The sequence below is a fragment of the Lolium perenne genome, chromosome 1 (assembly GCF_019359855.2).
Source record: "Lolium perenne isolate Kyuss_39 chromosome 1, Kyuss_2.0, whole genome shotgun sequence".
Classification (NCBI taxonomy): Eukaryota; Viridiplantae; Streptophyta; class Magnoliopsida; order Poales; family Poaceae; genus Lolium; species Lolium perenne.
In genome coordinates this window covers 51,373,638-51,394,945 of record NC_067244.2, presented here as the reverse complement: position 1 = coordinate 51,394,945, position 21,308 = coordinate 51,373,638, and the positions used below count along the sequence as shown (strand labels likewise).

Below are 21,308 nucleotides of genomic sequence, written 5' to 3'. Positions count from 1 at the left end.
ACCTCCCCTGTCAAAAAATTCAGAACACACGCCGCACCCACAGTGACACGCTCCGTCTTGTTCGTAGACCAGCTGCAGTAGTCCATAGCAAGATATTTTACAGATCTGCCGGCCGAGATCGATGGAGAGGAAGAGAGTGGCCATCGTCGGCGCCGGCGTGAGCGGCCTGGCGGCGTGCAAGCAATTGCTTGAGCGCGGGTGCCGGCCGGTCGTCTTCGAGGCCGACACCGTCCTCGGCGGCGTGTGGGCGCACACGCCGGAGTGCACCACGCTGCAGACGGCGCGGCCCATGTACCAGTACTCCGACTTCCCGTGGCCCGACTCCGTGACGGAGATGTTCCCGGACCACCGCCAGGTCATGGACTACCTCGGCGGCTACGCGCGCCATTTCGGCGTGCTCGACTGCGTCAAGTTTGGTCACCGGGTGCTCGGGATGGAGTACGTCGGCGTCAGCGAGAAGAAGGTGGCGGCGTCGGAGGAGTGGGGCGGGACCGGCGGGGCCTTCGGCTCTGGCGATGGCGAGTGGCGACTCGAGGTGGCCAACGCTGATGGAGATGTCCAGGTGAGAATTCGGCTCATAATGCTATAGTACGATATACAGAGATTTGTAGTTCTAAGTCGACTTAGAAATTATTTCTCCGAGTAAGATTCTTGGATTTTAGAATTGAAAATTTCTCCGAGCAAGAAACACTGGTTCCTAGTAATCATTATCTTTCTGTCCATCTTTCTATTTTCCTTCTCAGGCAGATATTGTAGATTTTGTGGTTCTTTGCATTGGGAGGTTTAGTGGTTTGCCCAACATACCAAGTTTCCCTTCAGGAAAAGGTCCGGAAGCATTTGATGGCCAGGTGATGCACTCTATGGACTACTCCCAAATGGGCAGCGAGAAAGCTAAAGATATGATGGAGGGCAAACGTGTTACCATAGTTGGATACCTAAAATCAGCACTTGACATTGCTGCCGAATGTGCAGCAGTGAATGGTATGAATGTGCAAGTCTTCTCATTTATGTTAACCAAATACTAGTACACTTGTTTCTTTTTCATCTTTAGAACACGTCTCCGCCATGATTATCTGCACCGTATATATTTCTTTCAATCTCTAGGTGAAAAATAGGGAACTCTAATATACTTATTGGTATTGTAGGTACTGAGCAACCATGCACAATGATAGTCCGAACAAAGCATTGGAACATACCAGACTACTACGCTTGGGGTGTCCACATATCAAAGCTGTATCTAAATCGCTTTGCTGAGCTCCTTATTCACAAGCCCGGTGAAGGCTTCCTCCTGAGCCTCTTGGCAACCACCTTAACTCCGTTGGTAGTGCAACGAAACATGCTACTCTCTCAAACTTAAGTTGTTCGCTTGTGTTTCAACTAAATCCAGAAATGCTGTCTTGTTTATTATGAGTAGAGGTGGATATTTACAAAATTCGCTGAGAGCTACTACTCCATTCCAATGAAGAAGTACGGCATGGTGCCTGACCATAGCCTTTTTGAGGCACTGGTGGCATGCTTGGTTGCCATTGCGCCCAAGGATCACTACAAGAGACTAGATGAAGGTAGCATTGTTCTGAAGCAATCAAAGACCTTTACCTTTTGCAAGGAAGGTGTGCTTCTTGAAGGTGAATCTTCACCAACAAGAAGCGACATTGTGATCTATGGAACTGGATACAAGGGTGATGAGAAGATCAATAATATGTTCAAATCAGAATACTTTCGGAGTATTGCAGTTGGGTCAACATCCACAACCTTACCTCTCTATAGGTTGGTTTACTGGACTAGATTTCTATATATATATATATACTGTGCATTATTACATATTCTGAATTGTCTGTAAATTTCTCTGTTTTTGCAGGGAGTGCATACACCCTATGATCCCGCAGCTCGCGGTCCTCGGTTATTCAGAAAGCTTGTCAAATCTTTACACAACAGAAATTCGGGCCAAGTGGCTCACACATTTCATGGATGGTGGCTTTAGATTACCATCTATTAAAGCAACTAGATTTAAATGTGCGCCTTGGCGCACGACCCCGTAAAATTCAAATAGATCTACATTTAAATAGAAATACGTTTTAGAGGATTTAGAAGAAAAAAATTAATAGAGTGCAATTATAACTAAACACACAAATTCGGAATAGAACAAAAATGCTTATACACAACCAGGAAAATAGCTAAATATACTACAATAACTAACATTCTTTGTTTCCTTTTGAGATCAACAGAAAGTACAAAACTTATAACATCTACATAAGCTTGTTGCATTTCGATCTTTAGAGGCCACGACGCATACAAAACATAAATCTAATATGTGGTTGCACCGCCAAATGCTAACACCACTGACAACACCGTTTCTCTAGCCTTTTACCCAGCAAGTTACGGTCTCACTCCCCTTCCCAAGACACTGCAGGAAATAAGGGTATCTTCATCTTCATTGAGCACACAAGAAAAATGAGGTACACTCATATAATGCACATGAGAGCTCCCCTCAAGAACATTTTTTAGCATATAATCATGCAGCAATATCTCATATAATCAATCTAATATTATGAAAATGAATAAAGGAGACAAAAGATCAAATGTGAAGAAAAATCACGCAAAAGCTTGTACCTCAAAACATGATACCCTTACTTTTTACGTGCTCTGTGATTCTTCTATTTGCGATCTGGACCTAAATTTTTTTTTACCTCAAACCGCAGGCCAGCAATCAAAATTGTCAGTCGGCCACTATGCACCAAGAAGAGGGGCAGAGGATAGAGGCGGCACCGTGAAGGCGGGGATGGAGACAACGGAGCTCTGCAGCTGTTGCACGCAATGAAGTTAGACATCGACTAACCTCAGCAGAACGCCCTTATACGTATGAGTGGAGGCGGTCTACTCGTTACCTTCTATTGTTGCAGCAGGCTGTACTCCTGTTAAAAGTGCAGCAAAAAGTAAAAAAACATGTTTAAAAAAGAAAGGAAAAAAGTAATCAACTGATAAAAGTGAAATCATTGTCATGTATCGGTTAAGCATCATGTCATTCACTTGAGTTTTTGTATTTTAGATAGATACAATTGAAACACACGTATATTAGCATAAAGTGACCAACTAACCTTGTAAAGATGTGTTTACGTGCAGATAGCAAGTCATGTAAGGGTGCATTTACATGTAGGCTAGCAAGTCATAATAAACACATAAAATTTATTTAGAGGTCACAACCCTTGCAGCAGACGTTGTTGACCAGTGGCCACCACTTCATCTCCCTTCCCGGGCTGTGTCAAAAGTAATCATATATGCCACAGGATGAGCATAGGATGCATACAACTACAAATTAGACAATTCAGCCAACTAAAGGTAATTTTCAATCTGCAATTATGTTAACTGAGAAATTACCGGACTACCGAATTTTATTTTACTATGAAAGGTGAAGAAATATCATCAATATTCTGCTTCGACATACATAAGCGCATTGGCGCACGATCCAGTGAGACCTACGGATAGTCACGTGTAACGTTTATATTTTTTAGGTTTACAAATAGCTGTGAATGACATTAAATTGAAAAGCCGACAATGTTTAATCTAGAAAGCTATCACATGTAGGAAATGTTTAGGGCTTCAACGAAAATTTGGGAAAAAAAGGTTATTGCGTGTAAGTTGTTTATTGCGCGTTGATGATCGTTTAGTCATTTACTTGATAATAAGCTAAAAATGCTACATTGGCATTTATACCATCGATGATATATACAGATCGATGATATTTAGAAGTAGATCAATTAAAGTTGGGTAGTTTGGGAAGGTAAGCTCAAAGGATCGTTTGGGTGGCTCCTGCTCTCGCCCCTACGGGCGACGGCAGGGGCGGAAACCCTAGCCCGTCCAAAGCAGCCACCACTCTCCTCCCCTCCCCTGCCGCCGCCAGCGGGAGCCGCCGGGCAAAGCTCGGGCGGTGCCGGCGGCGGCGGGATCTCCTCTTCTCGCGCGCTAGGGCGGCCTCGCAGGGCGGTCGCATCTGGTGGCGAAGATCTCCTCCGTTCTTCTAACCGACGGCGCAGCGAGGCTCGACGGAGCTTCCTTGGCGAGCTTGGTGGCCTCCGGGCGGCGCATCGGCGGGGGGATGCATCGATGGAGGGAGTTTTCTGCCGGCTCGGGCCCGATCTGGGCCTGCTGCGGGCCTGCAGGCCTGGGGCAGGTTTGGTTGGGCCAAGTCTTGGTTCTTGCAGTGGTTGTCGTGTCCTGCATCGGTGGCAGGGCGGCCCCCTCCAAGGCCTCGGCGTTCAGTGGTCTCGGCGGTAGTGGGCGTGAGCCGGTTCTTCTCGCTGGCCGACGTGGCGTCGGGCGGCAGGGTGCCTGCTTGCGGTGTGCCGGCTTTTGGCGGTCGGTGTGTGTGGCTGCGAGAGTCGTCTCCTCTTTACTCAGACATCAGCCTGCAGGGGGTTGCCGCTGGGGCTGGCAAGTGCCATGGTTTCGCAGTGGCGGCGATGGTGGTGCGCGCTTCCCACCCGAGGGCCGTCGTGGCTGGGTGTTGAGCCCCTCTGTCTTGCCATCAGTGGCAGAGGATGTTGCTTCCTTCTGTACTGGTGTGCCCTATGGTTTTGCAGATGGCGGCCATGGGTGTGGTCTCCTCTCCGATGCGAGGTGAGCCGTGGCAGCGGTGGTGGTGACTTCTTCTTGCCGGTTGCTGGGCTCCGGTGGCGGGTCCTTGTCGGAGCTCTGTGGCGCGTTGAGGGTGCTCTTTGCGAGAGTGCTCAATGGGTGTGTCTCTACTTTGTGATGCCCTTCGACTCTACCTGGAGGCACACATGCGTCGTGGCGTCGTCTCGGCCGCGTGCGACCTTTCGGCAACCCCCTCAACGCACATGGTGTCGGTGCGTAGGGTGGTCTCCAATGCGTGCTTCCATTCGATTACGTCAACGGTGCAGTGTCTTTGTTGGGTCTCAGCGATCCAATGTCGTTTGATTACTCCGGCCAGGGCTAGAGCTGTGGTGCCCCTCTTGCGTGTCCCTGGGCTCTTCATTGTGATCATTGTACTTGGGTTGCGATGAGTTCTCATCGGCCAAACCGCCCCTAGGTTTATGGGGTGGCCACTTTTTTCCTCCTCGGTCCTGTGTGTTGTGGGTGTGTGTTTTTCTTTTTCTTCTCCACCCTTGTAACCCTTGTGTACTATGGTTCATTTGAACCCATTTTGTAGAGGCTGAAAAGTTTCATAGGCAACTTGACTGAATATATGTTCAGGCTGGCTTATGCCCGCCGTGGTCACAGTCATAAAAAAGGTGGGTGGTTTGTAGTATCCATAGACATTACGAAAAGCATTTAAGGATGATGATACGATTTCTTGTGTTTTATAAAACAAAATCGGTAGGAAGAACTTAGGGCAGGAATAACTTAGTATAAAGCACACAAAATAACAAACAAAGTAGGAATTTAGATGTGTGCCTTCCCATAGGATCCATGGAGCTTGTATCGATGTATATTTTATATAACAATGATAAAATCAAATGTCAATATATAATACATTTCTTAGGTTTCACAAAACGATGTCCCTAGGATGGAAAGGATGGAACTGAGATAAATCACACGTAAGTAAAAATGGAGCAGACCAAGTGTACCAAATAGGTAGCAATTTCATGGACAGATGCATGGGTAAAATCATTGCATAGGTCGGGAGTTGTAGTAAAAAACAAAATATAAGTATACAAATAGATGCAAATATTAATTTAAAATCCAGCCTGGGAGTTTTTTCCTTCCAATATCACTTTGTGGCAAAAAAATAAAATAAACAAGCATAGTTTGGAAGTTTTTTTTGGCTATTTTTGAACTACGGCTAGGAGTACTACCCGGAGTACTACCACTGAAGCCACAAGTTACAACATCTGACATCACTGTCATTCACTGATTTGGTAGAGAAGTTGGTACATCTAGCAAAAATCTGTCCAACTCTGCTCTCTCTCTCTATGTCGACCAAAATCCCCAATCCATCTTCACGTGCAGCTTCAGCTCTCTCCATGTCGAACAAAATCTCCAATCCCTCTTCACGTGCAGCTCTAGCTCCTATCCTTGGTCCTTGATTCTTTATTCCCAACGGATTGAGAATAAACAGTTGAGATTGGGACGACGGGAGAAGCTAGCTGGTGGAGGCAGCGGGCCGGCCGCATGGCAACTTGCAGCAGCGACAGAGCTGAGAGCTCCATGGACGCCTGCACCTGGTCGCCTCGCCGCCTGCTTTTGCCCACCGCGACCGCCGACAGGCCGCCGTCTCAGGCTCTCGTCCAACAGCAGCTCTACCGCTGAAACTCGGTGAGACCCTGTACTTTTCAATCTTGCTTTCGTATTGAAGCTGCTGGTATTGTGCCATTTTAGAAATTTCAGTGATTAAAGCAGTTTTTTATTTCAAGATTATATTCTTTGTTACAATTTCTCGCTCGAATTATGTACTCCCTTCGTTCTAGCAAAGTTGTCTGAAATTTGTTAAAATTGGATGTATCTAGAGAGTTGTCAAAATTTGTGTGAAATATCTTAGGAAAAGACAGATCCAAATTTGATAAAATAAATGAAACATACCTTGAGGTAATATGGTGAGTCACTACCAGTCTCAAAGCAAAAAATCCCGATTCAAACTTGCATATGCTTCTGTTGCTCAATTGTCCGAATAACACAAGGCATTCTCAGCTAAACCTGAAATATGAAGGTATCAACTGTAAATCTGTAACATGACTTAAAACCGTAATAATGCAAAATAATACATCCACAACCTAACTTGTACACAGTAGCTGTCTTAAACCTCCATCTATTCAGTCAAAAATGAGTAGAGAAAAAGAAGAGATTTTTTTTTGGAAAGGCTACTGCATTAGTAAATACTCAATCCGCCTGAGTACAGATACAAAATAATCAAAGCATCAAACCTTGGTAATTAGTAAAAATTACTTGTGTTTTGCAAGCCATCGTAAATAACTTCTGCATAAATACTCAATCGACTTGAGTACAGAAAAATTCTAACAGATACAAAACAATCAAAGCATCAAACCATGTTAATTAGTAAATATACTTGCTTTTTTGCAAGCATTTGTAAATAACTTATCGTATATTTCTCTAATAAATGATTAACCTGAAATAGTATCCCAATGCTACCTTAGAGGGCATCAACACTTGTTCGCTATTTTGTGGTAGAAATCATGAATCCAGAGTTTAATATTCAAAAAGATTGTAGAGCCATAAATTGTAGGCACCAATGATTTTCTTGGGAATTAAAAGACCATATTTTTGGGAAACAAATTAATTGCCGAATGTTGGATTAAACCATGCATGATCCAATCCAAATTTTCACCGAGCTAATATTAGTGGACTCCTTTGAGTGAAAATAGTATAAGAAAGGTGCAAATTATATCATAGGAAAGGTGTGAATTACTCAATACAAAATTCTGAATTACTCGTTAATTAAATCTGTATAGTGAATTACTCAATACAAAATTCTAATTGTCCAATTTGCCTGTACCTTTTGGGCAGAATAATGGTGACCAAGTACGCAAGTACTGCAGAATTCAATCTCCATTTCATACTTTCTGCACACAGAAATAATAATACCAGCCATGTTAGCTTCCTATGGTGATGATGCAGTATTGAAGGCCAAATGCAAGCAAGAAAATACGGTACTCATATCCATCAGATTAGATTACTTACACATCCTACGATAATAATATATAAAACCAGGTCAGCAAGCACCAAAGCCAGCGACATGCATGATGCTCAACCATATGCATTTATACATGCATCAGTTGCAAAATTTTCATCCAGTGATACGTATGTCGAGTCTTTAGCTTCGATAACACCACCTAGATGGGGCATGAAACTGAATCTAATTCTAGGTAAAACTACGGGTGATGCACCTAAATGCAAGAAAAGCAGAAAAGAAGATCCCTAGTTAAGAATAATGAGAGTGTGAGAGGAGAAGGTATTGATACCTTCGGTACAGGCCAAAGGCTTCTCAGCTGCTAGGGTCTAGGCGCTTCAGCGATCACCGCGAACATCACCATCTCCTCTTCTTCATCGATTCCCAGGCCAAATGTGCAATGTAAACGACAATATTTCATTCTTTGTATCGGCATAAGAAATGGTTTTTTTAGACCAGCTGAATCAGCAGTTGCAAAAATAGTGACATAAAAATAACTTTTGTACTCCCTCCGTCCCAAAATATAAGGTCGCCACACATTTTGAGGTAAAATGTTGACTAAAAATTTGAACAACAAAATATGAGTTATATGTCACCAAATGTATACCATTGGATTAATATTTGAAAGATGTCTCCAACAATATATTTTTGGTGTCATATAACATATATTTTATTGGTCAAATTATTGACAAATTTTTTGGCTCGAAATACGAAGTGGCCTTACATATAAAAACGGAGGGAGTACCATATACCATCATATAATTATTCTTTTACTCATTCTTTTCATAGCATAGTCTCATGAAAAGAAAGGAAGGCATAACACTAAATCTAAATACTTGTGAGTTCACTATGAAAGTTCAGTATTTTGCCAGCCAAAGGATATGATATTTCAGAGTAAAATTTGCCTCTAATGCTTACAGACACAAATGATTCTCACAAGAATTGGGAAATGAAATAAGCATGATGGTTACTTACCATCACGATAGGCAAAGCTGAGCCAGATTTAGTCGGATTCAGCCTGGATATCAACATACAAAAGCACAGGAAATGGTATTAGGTACCAATAAATAGAAGCATGGTGCAAGAAGGCACAAGAGATCCATGGTATTCTGTAGATCTGTAATTGGGTAATCGTCTAATCAAAGTCTAATCAAAGTACGGATAAACCAAGTTGCAAATATGATATATGTGTGAGAGAGAAGGGTTTGTGTACAAAGCAATAACAGCCTAATCTCAAAACGTAAGTTACTTGACCATGTCCTGATCCAACAGGACGGCATCCAGTCGCCGAGCTGGCCGCTGTCTCCTCCTAAGGTAAGTACTTCCACCTCTCCATCCTTGTCACCAACCCCGGTTCACCATTGATAACCTGCAAACAAAAGGTGCCTTTCCTGATTTCAAATCATACCATTCAATAGCACTAATAAATAAATAGGACCTGCACCAAAAGGCACTCAATTGTTTGCCCACGATTTTCTGTACTTCATGCTCCAACCAAAATTCCTAGAAGTAGGAACTAAAATAACACCATATCTAAATTCAGAATATAATAGGACAATAAGGGGGGAATTGAAACAACGCCACCCACCAAGTACACAAACGGCGGAGGAGGGCAGACAGCTGCAATGCTTGTCGGCATCCTTCCAGACAAACAGGGGCCAATTTCATCTTCTTCCTTTAGAATATACCTGCACCAAAAATAAACAGAGGACAAACTAAAATAAGCAACCAAAAAATAGAGATGCAAAAAATAATTGACGCAAAGAGACAGATGCTAAATTCTTATAAGTGACTAATTGGACTGATGACATACATAATTTGTAGGCACATGGATTTGACCCAGTTAAGATCATGCAGATCAAGACACGCAATATCTAATTTAGATAGAATTAATGGTCCATTAAAAATGATTAAAATCATCACACATGACTTACCTGGACATGCAGTTTTCATGGAAATATCTGTGTAATTGCTCCATCTGTAATGGTGAATTGTAACACTTTCCCAGTCCCTTCCAAACAAAAATAAGACAGATAAATCACCACCTTTCCAGAGTTTCTTTGTTGATTTAATTGTGGGTAGCACATGTGAGATGCAATTACAAATGTCTTTTGGCACTTGAAGTTTCTACAGTAGAAATCTCTTGGCTATCCAGGAAGTTGAGCCACATGGGACATGATGTACATGGTACCTACAACAGATTTCTGAAAAGAATGAAGCTCTAAATATAAATGGAAAAAACCACTTTGATCAAACAATTAACACGTGGATTGAAAAAGTTACCAACCACAACAAACAGCCAAATAACCAATTTGGATTCACGACATTTGAGAAGTAATCAGAAGGATTAGGTAACCTGTAGATGCAAAAGCTATGTCGATCCGGGCCGGCGAGATCCAAGAGCTGCACCAATGAGGAGCTCCTGAAGGGGGCAAGGATGAGAGTGATAACACATCCCCATTTGTTTATACACTCGCATGCCGTGGGGTGCTGACATATGAGACGGTGATTGAACTGCTCGTCTCTGCGGCAAGCCCTTCCTCCAACCGTGTTATGAGGAGCGTCTGCAGCAGTCTAGTGACAGAATGTAAGAAAAATATAGTTCAGTTCCTGTCCAATTGAAATATGTGTATTAGATTACATATTTTCGAATCTATTGCAATAGACCAACCACTCAAGTTAGTATCATTGAATCATTGACTGAGGCCAAATTTTAGGAAAAACAAAATTATTAAGTAAACAAGAGAGCAAGGATTTTTATTGTCAAACACCTTGTAGGCATAAACAAAATAGAAACTGCACAAAAAAAGAAAATAATCTGCGGGGATTTGAGAGGGAGAGGGAGAGGGGGAGAGAGGAGTGTGCTATAAACCTGTAGGTTGGACGCCATGGCCGGTGACGGCTGAGTTGGATGCTGGCCATCAGCTCCGCACATGAGGGTGCTGCTTCTTTGCAAGGCTTCCCTCTCCACCTTCAAGGTTTTCCACGTGACCCATGCTGGGGGCTCCATTGCTGGAGGAGGAGGAAAGCTTGGACGGCCGTTGTTCGTCCTTCCGCCAGTGCACCGACGAAGAGATTGCACAACAATTTTGCACAACAATGTTAAATTGTGTAAACAATAAAAACTTAAGCAACCTAGCAAAATCTGAATTATGCTTTCATAGCAAAAACATAGAGAAGAGCACAATAGTATCATATTTAAATAATGAAGTAATATTGTTTTAATTTTATCCATTGAAGATACATCGGGATCATTACTAAACACAGAACAAACATCCATATGTAAATACATATGAGTTTCCGTATTAGTGGATACCTCAGGACTACAATATTAAAAATTTAGTATAACAAATGCAAAAAAGACAAAGCAAAGTTTAGAGATGATTAGCACAAGAGACCGTGGTCGTATAATTTCCGCTACTCTCCAACTTCCCCAGTAGTTAATGACCAACGACAAATCATCTGTACAGTGTACCTCTAAGAATGGGGAACAAAAATAGAGCATATGAAAATACCCAGGAGAAGAAAGAGGCAACAAAGATGTTAGTAGGATAAGCATACTTGTACCGCAGCCATAACAGTCGTTGTCCCATCAGGAGTACTGACCCTATCTCCTGCAGCTACAACCCTCACAGTAGACCCTCCACGGCAAATACACACGGGACAACCTGCGGAAGGCAAAGATAGATAGATGAACGAACACAAACCTAACACAATAAATATTTCTTCTGCCATGGCTGCAATGTCCACACCTGGAGCTTGCAATAGTCAGTTTCATGGGCAAGGTACAGAAGGGTAGATTTAATTACACAACTTAGCAACTCAAAAGGCATTCACATACAACGAACATGATATGCAACATCCACATAATATGCGCAGGAGCATCGACACAACAATGTTTGGTTAATTCATTTCTACATGCCAACTCGGTTAAAAAAATCCATATGCCAACTACAAAAGGAAGGAACACGGTCTTCAGAGTATCTTGGCATAAACTGACTTTTGTATATGAGATTTTCACCAGGTGGGGAAGAACTGGGAGCTAACTTGCTAGAAGATGATGAGATAAAATTGGAAGGTGATAGCTGAATATATGATCCAAATTTGGAACTACAGCTGTAGCAAAACATAGGCATGACTACATGATCAATTATCCGAAAAGAAAGATGGCATAATTTTTTTAGAGGCTCCATACTCGATGCATTCAGAATACATGATGCAATTGGATTAGAACAGAGATACCCCATGACGAAAACATGTTTCACAAAAGAAAGATTTGTCACCTGAGACCTGACGATGATTATGTCGCACATCTTGATTAGTCAGAACAGACACCCAATTGTTTGCTCAAACTTTTGTCTTTTATGGCCTAGCTGAAATTCATGATAGGAAACACTAAAAGATCAGCATAGCTAATTTCTTGTTAGTGGAAAGGGACAAAACATAGACACACCTGAAATCTTTCATTTCGTGTGTATGTATGCATGTGAGAGAGAGGTCAGGAAAGATTGCATTATGCACCAACATGAGTCTCTAGGAAATCTGATTGAGTACCTTGTCCTGGTCTAGGAGAGTAAAATATCTGTTATTTCTTCTCAAGGATAGATAGAGAATACTCTGTCAATATAAGAGTACTGGTGTTTGCTGGATTGGCAACAACCATAACCTGCAAAAATATAGCACAAAAGTTGTGAATATGTACACATAAGAACTGCTGAGAAACATACTGAAAATTTGTGTGGCTTTTAAACATACTGAAAACTAAGAAATATTATAACCAATTCATAAGATTGGGAGTCGTTATTTTATCATGTGTATTATGACACATTCAGTACAAAATATATTACCACCTAACTGAATGCATTTTGCCGCTGGAAACTACTTGAAAATTATAGGTAGTGTATATATCCCAACAACTCATACCTTGCAATTTGGAGCTACATGAACTTGCCCAGATTGTTGAGATTTGTAAATATTCTTAGACATAAGATCCGTCCTTTATATTCCACCAACCATAACCTGAACATTCACACCACTGCAAGCCTCGACAACATCAATTGTTGCAACAACTCATGTAGTGCACCAACAGAAGGTTTAAGCATGAGCAATAATGATTATTCCGAGAAGAGAGGACCTGAAGATCCCCTTCAGTTGGTATACATCCATCGTTATGTAATCCTTCCTGATCAATAAAGTCCCCACTTTACCTGAAAAAAATCATATTAAAATCTAAGCCCAAACAATTTGCTAAATTAGTATATCCATACCACACCTAATTATGTAAGCTGATATATTCGGAAATACTACTAAACCCAACATCCAAATCCAATCGTACTTACAGCCTTACTTCATATGATGATCTCATTAGATCCACAACTCAATCTCCTGGTGTACCATCCAGATCCTATGTAGAGCTGTGTGTAACCGGGTAAAGGAAGAACATACAGCCTACAACAACCAACAGAAGCCCCAACGAACAGAGCAAATCGTCAGTTACAGATTATGCTCAAGCATATCTGAAATTTCTCTTTACACTACCTATAAAGTATCCCGAAGCTCCGATCCGTTGCTTCTCTCCATGTCTTCAGCAGCGATAATTGCAGCCTGATGAAAGGCATATAAATCTGAGAAGAAATAACGTGTGAACCTTTTCTAAAAAAGTGGAGATCACAAGGAACAGGGGTGGAAGTGTGAATACCTTCTCCACTGCTCGTCCGCCGCGGAAGCCCTCCCTACCTTCACATCGCCTCCATCGCCGACCCATCTGCCGCTTCTTGGCCGCAGTGAGGACGTCGACGTAGGGCTCGTGGCATCGCGCCGCCTCCCTCGCCGGCCGCCTCCTCCCTCCCTTCCTTCGCGCCGCCTCCCTCGCAAGCCCTACCTCCCTTCGCGCCGCCTCCCTCGCCGGCCGCCTCCGGCGATTCCTCGCGCTGTTGAGCCCCGCCCAGGCCCGTCCTGCTCCTCACAAACCCACCACGAGCCCTACCGCTGGTCCCGTGGAGGGCGACCGCGGACTGCCGTTGCCGCTGCTCGGTGTTGGTCATCGCAGCCTCGCCACACGCCGGCGGACGTGGGAAGAGCAGGGGACGCGAGAGGAGAGAGGTGGGATTGGGGAGAGACGAGCAGAGCGGCGGCGACGGGGATTGGGTAGGGTTTCGCGTGGAAGATGATTTTGTCTCACGTTAGCCTTTTCCCCTCCACTGAGTCACGCGAGGAAAGCCCCAATCTACCCCTGCGTGGGTGGAGATCTTTTCCACGGACGGATGCCATGCCTGACCAAACCAAATTCTACCCGCAGCAACTGACGAGCGGGGCCGACGGATGGTGGGGCGCACGAGCAGCCAGAGACGGGTAACACATGGCTGTTACATGGGGTTAGCTAGTGGGAGGGCCAATTGGAACACTTAGAATAAACGGATGAGATGCAAAGTGGGGCAAAGATGGGGTGATCCGACGGTGGAGAAGCTGAAATCGCTGTGAGAGCCCCATGGGGGTGCAGCAATCATACCTTTAGATGCAAAAGGATGTTCTGGTGTGGGAAAAGTTCATGAAGCGCTATTCTCGCGGTTACTTCCGAAGGTCATGCATTAGCATCCTTAACATCTGGTACAACGATCAACTATGCAAGGACATGGGATGCAACCCAAGAAGGAAGAATGGCTTCTTCGCAGAGTTGTTCGAGGTTTATGGTCCCGGTGATTATGCCAATCTCCACCCTAAATAAACCTATCTGCCTTATGCACATCATGTATCCGCTTGTTTCGGTTCTTGCACGGTTTCTTGGTAAACCATTGGGTGCAACTTATGAGCAACAACTCGTACAATATGAAAGTCTTATCCATGTTAATTTCAGTTAACTTTATGTTCGTTGTCAAAATAAAATTACCATTTGCACACAAAAATACCATTGGTGCTATGTTGCTTAATTAGCAGCTATGGAGTGTTCTTTTAGTAAAGAGAATATACTAAAATCAAGATGATACCAATTATATCTGGCATATGCACCAACACCATATCAAGAGCTAGTCAAGACATCGAGGATGCAGGCAGCCAAAAAAAAGATATAAAAACAGATGCAACAAACCTCAATATCAACCACAAAAGATAGAAAATCGAGGGTAAGAAGAGAGGTGCTCCAATCACAATGCCTTCAAGAAGGGAATGCGAACAACCCAAGACGACAACCTCGCTTGATCCAACCATGGAGGTCAAACCATGAGTTTTCACACTAAGAGTAGACTTTTTTTTTAACAGGAAGGGTCCCGAAGGACCTAGGGTTTCATTTCTTCAGCGGTGGAGTACATTTTACAGATAAGGCCAGAAAGAAACAGAAAATTACAAGCCAGACCTTACAAAATGCACTGAGGATCTCAAGATAAAACTAGAAAAAGTAATCAGGTCCAACTCCTTCACCGCGTCGAAGCTCACCGGAGTCAACCTCTACACCGCCGCGAAGTTCTCCGTCGTGTTCTTGAGTTTCTTCAGAATCTTCGCTATCGAAACCAGCACGTGCGGTGCGCCGGCGGCGAGCCTTATCGATTTTGCTCTGTGTGATATCATCGTGAGCATCCTTGGAGGACGAACGGTATCCAGAGCCACTGCCGTGATGCGAAGATTTATCCTTCTTGTGGGTAATCTTATCGTCGATGATCCCAAGACTTTCCAAGGCGACCCGATGAACTGGCGCCATCGCGAGATGCGCGGTTTCTCCTTTGACTGTTTTGGGCATGAGGATGCCTGCTAAATCCATTGTCATGAAGGAGTTGGAGACGTTTGATGTGATCTCTCTTGTGTCCGCCTCCGAGAAGCGTGGGATGCGTGGGCGATATCTGTCTAGGGCCTGGTTGCTCTTTGAGGCGCTCCCGAGAGAAGATAGCTCCCTTCGTCGTTCACTTGATAGATCGGCTGCCTACCGGTGTCGATCAAGGTCAGCTCGCTCCTTGGCTAACCGCGAGCGGGTCTTCTCGAGAATAGCGTGCTAGGCGTTAAGGGTGTGTAATATCCCAGTATTTGGGGCTACAAAAAGAGAGGAAACAGATGTGTGCATTGCATTCATGCATAGAAAATCCGGGGAATTTTCGCGCTTTAAAGTAAAACAGTCACAGTAGCTGAAGTTTCACTTGACCTTGATGGAATTGAAGTAGATCATCAAGCCAAGTACTATAAACCTCAATGTGACCTTTGATAAAACCTTGTTTTGGGTAGATATGATTTGATCTAAGGGGTTAGATTAAATGGAACTAAAACCAACACAAGCTAATCATTAAACCCCAGAGATGGGAGAGGCCTATAACCATCAAATAGATAATAATCAAACTCTAAGTTATTAACACTTAAAAGTTAAGAAACTACACTTGAGGTATAATTGAATTCACTTTAAAACTTATTACCAAATATGGTAAAACACAAGGACCTAAGTGCATAAAAGCCACACATTCTGCTTTTAATCATAACTTATTAAATATGTGGAATATCACAAAACTAAATTCGTTTACATTACGAATTATAGTTCAAACTATTTGAATATAATAAACTATGAGTATTTTAAAACTCATATGATCATGCCTTGTTGAAATCAAACATCACCATTCAAAATTGGGGTATAATCCTTGTCTTTGACATTTTTATCCCAATTACAAAATAAATACAATCACATATGATATAGTGACTCACCCACAAGCATAAAATCATTCCCTAAATATTTAGTAACAAAAACCACTTGGCTATCCAAAAACAAATCACATGAGAGGATAATACCCATGCCACATAGGATGAAAATATCTACATAGCTTGCATCCTAAGCTATGCCACCTCATGCTTAAAGGATTGCTATAGATGAGAGCATGACAACCAAGCAGCTTACTCACCAAATCAAAACAAGAGTCACCCACCTATGTGTCATGATACTAGAGCTTGCTCAGGCCTATAAAAGGGAGCCTCACACTTTATCCATTTCATCATCTTGCACCATGATGCAAGAAAACCAACACATTGAGTCATTCCATAAAATAGTTAGGATCAAGATGAAGCAGCTAGGAGGTGGAGGCATGCCACAAGATGCAGGTTTATCAAAATTCCTGAAGAACAAGCTACAGAAGATAGCAAGGTAGAATTCTTAGGCAGACCACATAGTTAGATAATCACATCATCATTCCTTAAATAGAACCTTAGATTATAGACCAAGCCCTTGTGGAGTGAGATGGAAAATTGGTATAACCATATCCAAATACTCATAGTGATACTTCAGGAAGCCATACCATGCATGATCATCACAATTGGGTAATGATCATAGACTCTAAGAATTGGTAGTAGAAGCCATTGAGAATAAATTACTCATGATAATGTCATGACCATGTTTTGGAGAAATAGAAGAATAAGCTATAAGTTAAACCCTATATGATAAGTAGATATCATTCAGCACATGAAATTATAGGAAGATCATTAGTAAGCAACCCTAGGTTATATCTCAATCCTAACTTGTGAATCACTTGGTGATCATAAGTAGAATCCTATCTACATTCCTCAATTAAAGAAAACAAGAAAACCTTAGAGTTAAACCCTATACTTCATATGGTGAGAAACCATTCATCCATATAACCAAAGTTAACTATAAAAAGAACCAAACCACTTTAGTTACTTTAATGATAAATTTAGGATAATAATAGAAATCTATTTGTATAAGATAAAACTAATTCTCAAGTCCTTAGTAATTAAAGGAGAACAACAACTATCAAGCAAGTAATCACCTTGTCATGAATAGGGAAGATTAAACCCTAGCCAAGGCAATATGGTGTCATATCATCTCTATAACCAGAATTGCATCCTCATTAATATCTTATGCTTCAATTCTTGAACATAACACTACTAGGATTTTGCTTACCGCCGGCGCACAGATTTTTGCTACCGCCGGCACATTCGCATTCGCCAGCGATAACCTCGCCGATGGTAATGCCTTACTGCCGGCACCTTCATTTTCGCCGGTGGTAACATGCCGTTATCCCCGGCGTCTTCGCATATTCGCCGGGGGTATCTATTACCCCCGGCACATAAGCCATATTTGTATGCGCCGGCGGTACATATTTAAAGAAACAAAAAAAAAGAATTAAAATCAGTTACCCCTGGCAACCAAGGCTATGCGCCAGCGGTAATGAATTTAAGAAATAATAAAAAATATAGAAGTTACACAATGCAATCAGTCTGATGTAGCACAAATAAGCTGAACAAATAGAATGACATATTTGAAATACTTCTACATCAGGCCAGATTACAATTTTGCTCAGATTACAATTTTGCTCGGACGTGCTCCTCCGTACACATCAGTACATGTTCATCCCCCAATCCCCCTCTGTCCACATCAGGCCAGCACCTATACGTCCTCCTCCATCCTACATCATGATATATTAATTACTTGAGCGAGCATGTACTCACACGAGAGAGCAAGCAATTTTAGTAATTGGACTGGATAAGTGAACATGACAAAGTTTGACAGTGCAGTTTTGCACACACACAACCAAACAATGTCAGATTCAATGGCAAACAAGCAATGGTCAAAAGGGCAACTTCTATTTGGGTTTTTAACAAAATTCAAGCCACCAATTCTTAAAATAAATAGGACTTTGCGGATGTAAAAGTCGGAGATGAACCTGATGATACAATCTCAGGAATAACTTGCCTATGAATTATTAAGCAAGCAAGCATTGGTGCTACTTCTCCAATTACAAGTCAAGTACAAGCAAGTAAAGTAAAGAAAGCAAACGATCACATCTGAACATGGCAATGCAAATAGAGTAAAGAAATCTTATAATATGTATTATCATCTTATAAAGATTAGAACCAATCTTTGCAGTGAAAATGAGACACTACACTCAATCCTGCCACGAACTGGATGCACCTAGGTACACTTAGTAACCTTCCATGCATCCTGCAATACAGTATAGTTGCTGAACTAGCCTTTAAAATCCCTCCCAGGACTCAAACTACTAAACATGGACATGACAACACATTCCAGTACCAAACAGGGCTTATAGACAGGATATAGCATTGCAGAAGCAAATCTATCCGACAGCAGTAATATCACTGACCATATAGGCAGTTGAACTTAATACATCTTACTAATCACATTTACCCATCTGTAGCCAAACACAGGCATTACCTAGCAAACAGAGGCATAGGTTCAATCAACAAGACTCTTGTGAAACACAGGTATGACTTAGAGGATAAAAATCCACCTCGGCCGGAGAAGATGGATCAATTTAAATCAATTTAATTAGTTCATGAATAAACACACAACATTTGAATCAATTTAATTAGTTCATGAATAAACACACAACATTTGCTAAACGGTTGACAGCTCACTCTATGTCAGCACAACAACGTCAACTACGATACAAGAAGTGGTTTTCTTAATCATTTCCACATTCTACACATTGGTTACTTAACATTCTCACTGATATATAACAGAAATTGCAATGTCGTGATAGCGGAATGGTTGCAAGGTGGTTCCAAATTCTGACATAGAAATTCGAAATTTAAAACAAATCAGACTATGAGCTTATGAAATGTCCACTACTACCCTGAAGCCTAAGCTTTCTTGTACCAAAGTATGAGCTCAGGATTGTGCACAGATTCGAAGATTAATAGGTGGGGTGGGGGTGGGATTACCTTGAAACCCTTGTACACGAGTTCCTTCTTCCAGAGCTGGCCGAAGACCCACCAGACGCTCTCCATGTAGTTGAGGTCCATGGTCTTGTAGTCGTCCCTGAAGTCGATCCACCTCCGGGAGCGCGTGACGACGGCCTCCCACTCGGCGACGTACTTGGTGACGATGCCGCGGCAGGTCTCGGTGTACTTGCCGATGCCGAGGTCGAGCACCTGCTGGCGGTTGGTGATGCCGAGCGCCTTGTCGATCTCGAACTCGAATCAAATCGAGATCAGCAAAAAAAATTACTGGTTCGTTCTAGGGACTAGAGAGAGATAGAGAGAGAGGGAGGGAGGGAGGAAGGGAGAGAGAAGAGGAGAGGCGCCTCACCGGCCACACGGGGGCGGACTTGTTCCCGGCGAGGTCGGGGGAAGAGACCGCCGGAACGCATCACGTCGGAGTACTGCTGCGGCAGAATGGACTCGTGGAGGACGCCGGGAAGGAGGTCTCCCCGTGGCACGAGTTGCGCCTGCGCGTGGAGGACGACGGCAGCCAAAGCCCTCTATGGCCTGTGTCGTCACCGGCGCATCCTGGTGGCCGGCTCGCCGGGCAGCCGCCCTCGGCCACGCGCGCGGATCTCGGGAGAAGGTTAAGAGAAGGCCAACGCTATGCGTCGGGCGGTGGATCTGGGAACAAAAATCGGTTGTCCTCCGCGCGTGATCCGACAGGCAGAATCAGTCGCATTAGGAAGTTTACATTATAGCGCCGGTTTTGTGGAGAATCAACCCGCAGTACTGCCACCCTCCTTTTTCTGGAAACCAACCCGCAGTACCTCCCTAATGTGAAGAGTATTACAACAAAAATTATCTCTCCGCGTACAAAAAATATATACTATTACAACAAAAAGTCGCAATATTTTCAAAAAGTAATGTCACAAATAAAGTGGTTAAACCAACAAATTGTTTTATTGGAGATCAATTTACAACAAAAGTAGCCATTATTATTAACAAAAACCGGAGACTATTACAACAAAAATCCATATGTTAAAAAAAAAGAAGAAAACATTAATCTATATCTATCTTTACCTACTAACTAGGACAATGCCCGCACGTTGCCGCAGAAGAAAAAAGAATTATTGATTTAGAAAAAATGAAATTCTCATTAGCAACATATATCTAGAACATGTTACAGTTACATATTGTCATCAATCTTTATAATTCACAAAGTTTCATCGGTCTTTATAACAGTTGACATGCATGTTTTCTTTATAACATTTTACAATTATATATTATCGTCAGTCTTTATAATTCACACAGTGTCGTCAGTCTCTCCAAAAAACATCTAGGTTACATACAAATACTAATAAAATTTGACCCATTTAATATTTTTGAAATATAACTCGGCCTCCCACCCGTAGTTTTTGCAGAATAGACAAATGTCAATCTCAAATTCCAATCCTCATCCTCAACTGCCAGAGGGGAGACCCAGTGGAGCTCCTAGCGACGGGCATGAACCACCTGATTTCTTCCTTGTGCACGCCGCTAGGGCTAAATTATCGCTCGCTGCATGAACAACCGTTTTGGTATGGAGAAGTTTATTTCTTTCTAATCTGATCTTTGTGAGGTGGCTTATTGATTCTGGGAAGTTTGACGTATTTATACCGGTTGAACTTCTTATAATATAGCGAGGTGGGACTATTGACCACAAATAATTACTGTGTCGCTGCTTTTGGACGGGACGCAGTTCAGGAGGAGTTTGCGGTGCATACCAGGCCCACCAAACACAGCAACGAGCCCGGTGGCCCATGCCGATTATAGGCAGAAGCAGCTCAGCAGCTCTTCCAGCTAGCAACTGTCAATTACACACGAGCAATTAGCTCCTGCATTTGATACAACAACTTGGCTTACATGCATTCCAGAGCAGCTACTCGTGGCAGCTAACTGCATCTCTCCCAATATTCAGCAGGCAATTCAGGAGAAGATTCAGGATATGTACGTTTACGTGTAGCTTAGAAACTGCATCATCATT

General features: G+C 42.7%; 2 protein-coding genes and 1 long non-coding RNA gene across 26 annotated transcripts; 1 reads left to right on the top strand and 2 right to left on the bottom strand.

Moving 5' to 3' along the window:
* Window position 1: 1 nt before the first annotated feature.
* Window positions 2-14,494, top strand: LOC127291901 (probable flavin-containing monooxygenase 1). The gene is made up of 6 exons (XM_051321219.2): window positions 2-562; window positions 744-981; window positions 1,146-1,321; window positions 1,415-1,767; window positions 1,859-2,001; window positions 14,158-14,494. The coding sequence occupies exons 1-6, from the start codon at window positions 122-124 to the stop codon at window positions 14,364-14,366; spliced, it is 1,560 nt and encodes a 519-aa protein (XP_051177179.1). The 5' UTR covers window positions 2-121; the 3' UTR covers window positions 14,367-14,494.
* Window positions 2,390-13,816, bottom strand: LOC127291912 (uncharacterized). 23 transcript variants are annotated; one of them, XR_007844850.2, is made up of 20 exons: window positions 13,341-13,816; window positions 13,181-13,266; window positions 12,982-13,090; window positions 12,566-12,849; window positions 12,197-12,308; window positions 11,926-12,015; window positions 10,515-11,310; window positions 9,999-10,216; window positions 9,745-9,833; window positions 9,577-9,653; window positions 9,231-9,330; window positions 8,892-9,011; window positions 8,618-8,660; window positions 7,935-8,014; window positions 7,469-7,535; window positions 6,538-6,651; window positions 3,096-3,254; window positions 2,886-2,912; window positions 2,611-2,802; window positions 2,390-2,404 (listed from the first exon to the last, which is right to left on the bottom strand). XR_007844850.2 is itself a non-coding variant. In XM_071827014.1 (17 exons), the coding sequence occupies exons 7-11, from the start codon at window positions 11,233-11,235 to the stop codon at window positions 9,320-9,322; spliced, it is 516 nt and encodes a 171-aa protein (XP_071683115.1). In that variant the 5' UTR covers window positions 11,236-11,310; window positions 11,926-12,015; window positions 12,197-12,308; window positions 12,566-12,849; window positions 12,982-13,090; window positions 13,181-13,266; window positions 13,341-13,811; the 3' UTR covers window positions 5,689-6,313; window positions 6,538-6,651; window positions 7,469-7,535; window positions 7,935-8,014; window positions 8,618-8,660; window positions 8,892-9,011; window positions 9,231-9,319. The 23 variants fall into 23 exon arrangements, 1 of the variants encoding a protein (XP_071683115.1); XR_007844851.2 differs by having other exon boundaries at window positions 3,202-3,254; window positions 13,341-13,815; XR_007844831.2 differs by lacking the exons at window positions 2,390-2,404; window positions 2,611-2,802; window positions 2,886-2,912; window positions 3,096-3,254 and adding an exon at window positions 5,689-6,313 and having other exon boundaries at window positions 10,515-11,119; window positions 11,204-11,310; window positions 13,341-13,813.
* A 3,293-nt stretch (window positions 14,495-17,787) lies between the features above and the next one.
* On the bottom strand, window positions 17,788-20,016 carry LOC127291895 (uncharacterized). 2 transcript variants are annotated; one of them, XR_011754379.1, is made up of 3 exons: window positions 19,671-20,016; window positions 19,304-19,555; window positions 17,788-18,027 (listed from the first exon to the last, which is right to left on the bottom strand). It is a non-coding gene; the product is annotated as an uncharacterized lncRNA (long non-coding RNA). The 2 variants fall into 2 exon arrangements; XR_007844810.2 differs by having other exon boundaries at window positions 19,304-19,549; window positions 19,671-20,014.
* Window positions 20,017-21,308: the final 1,292 nt, after the last annotated feature.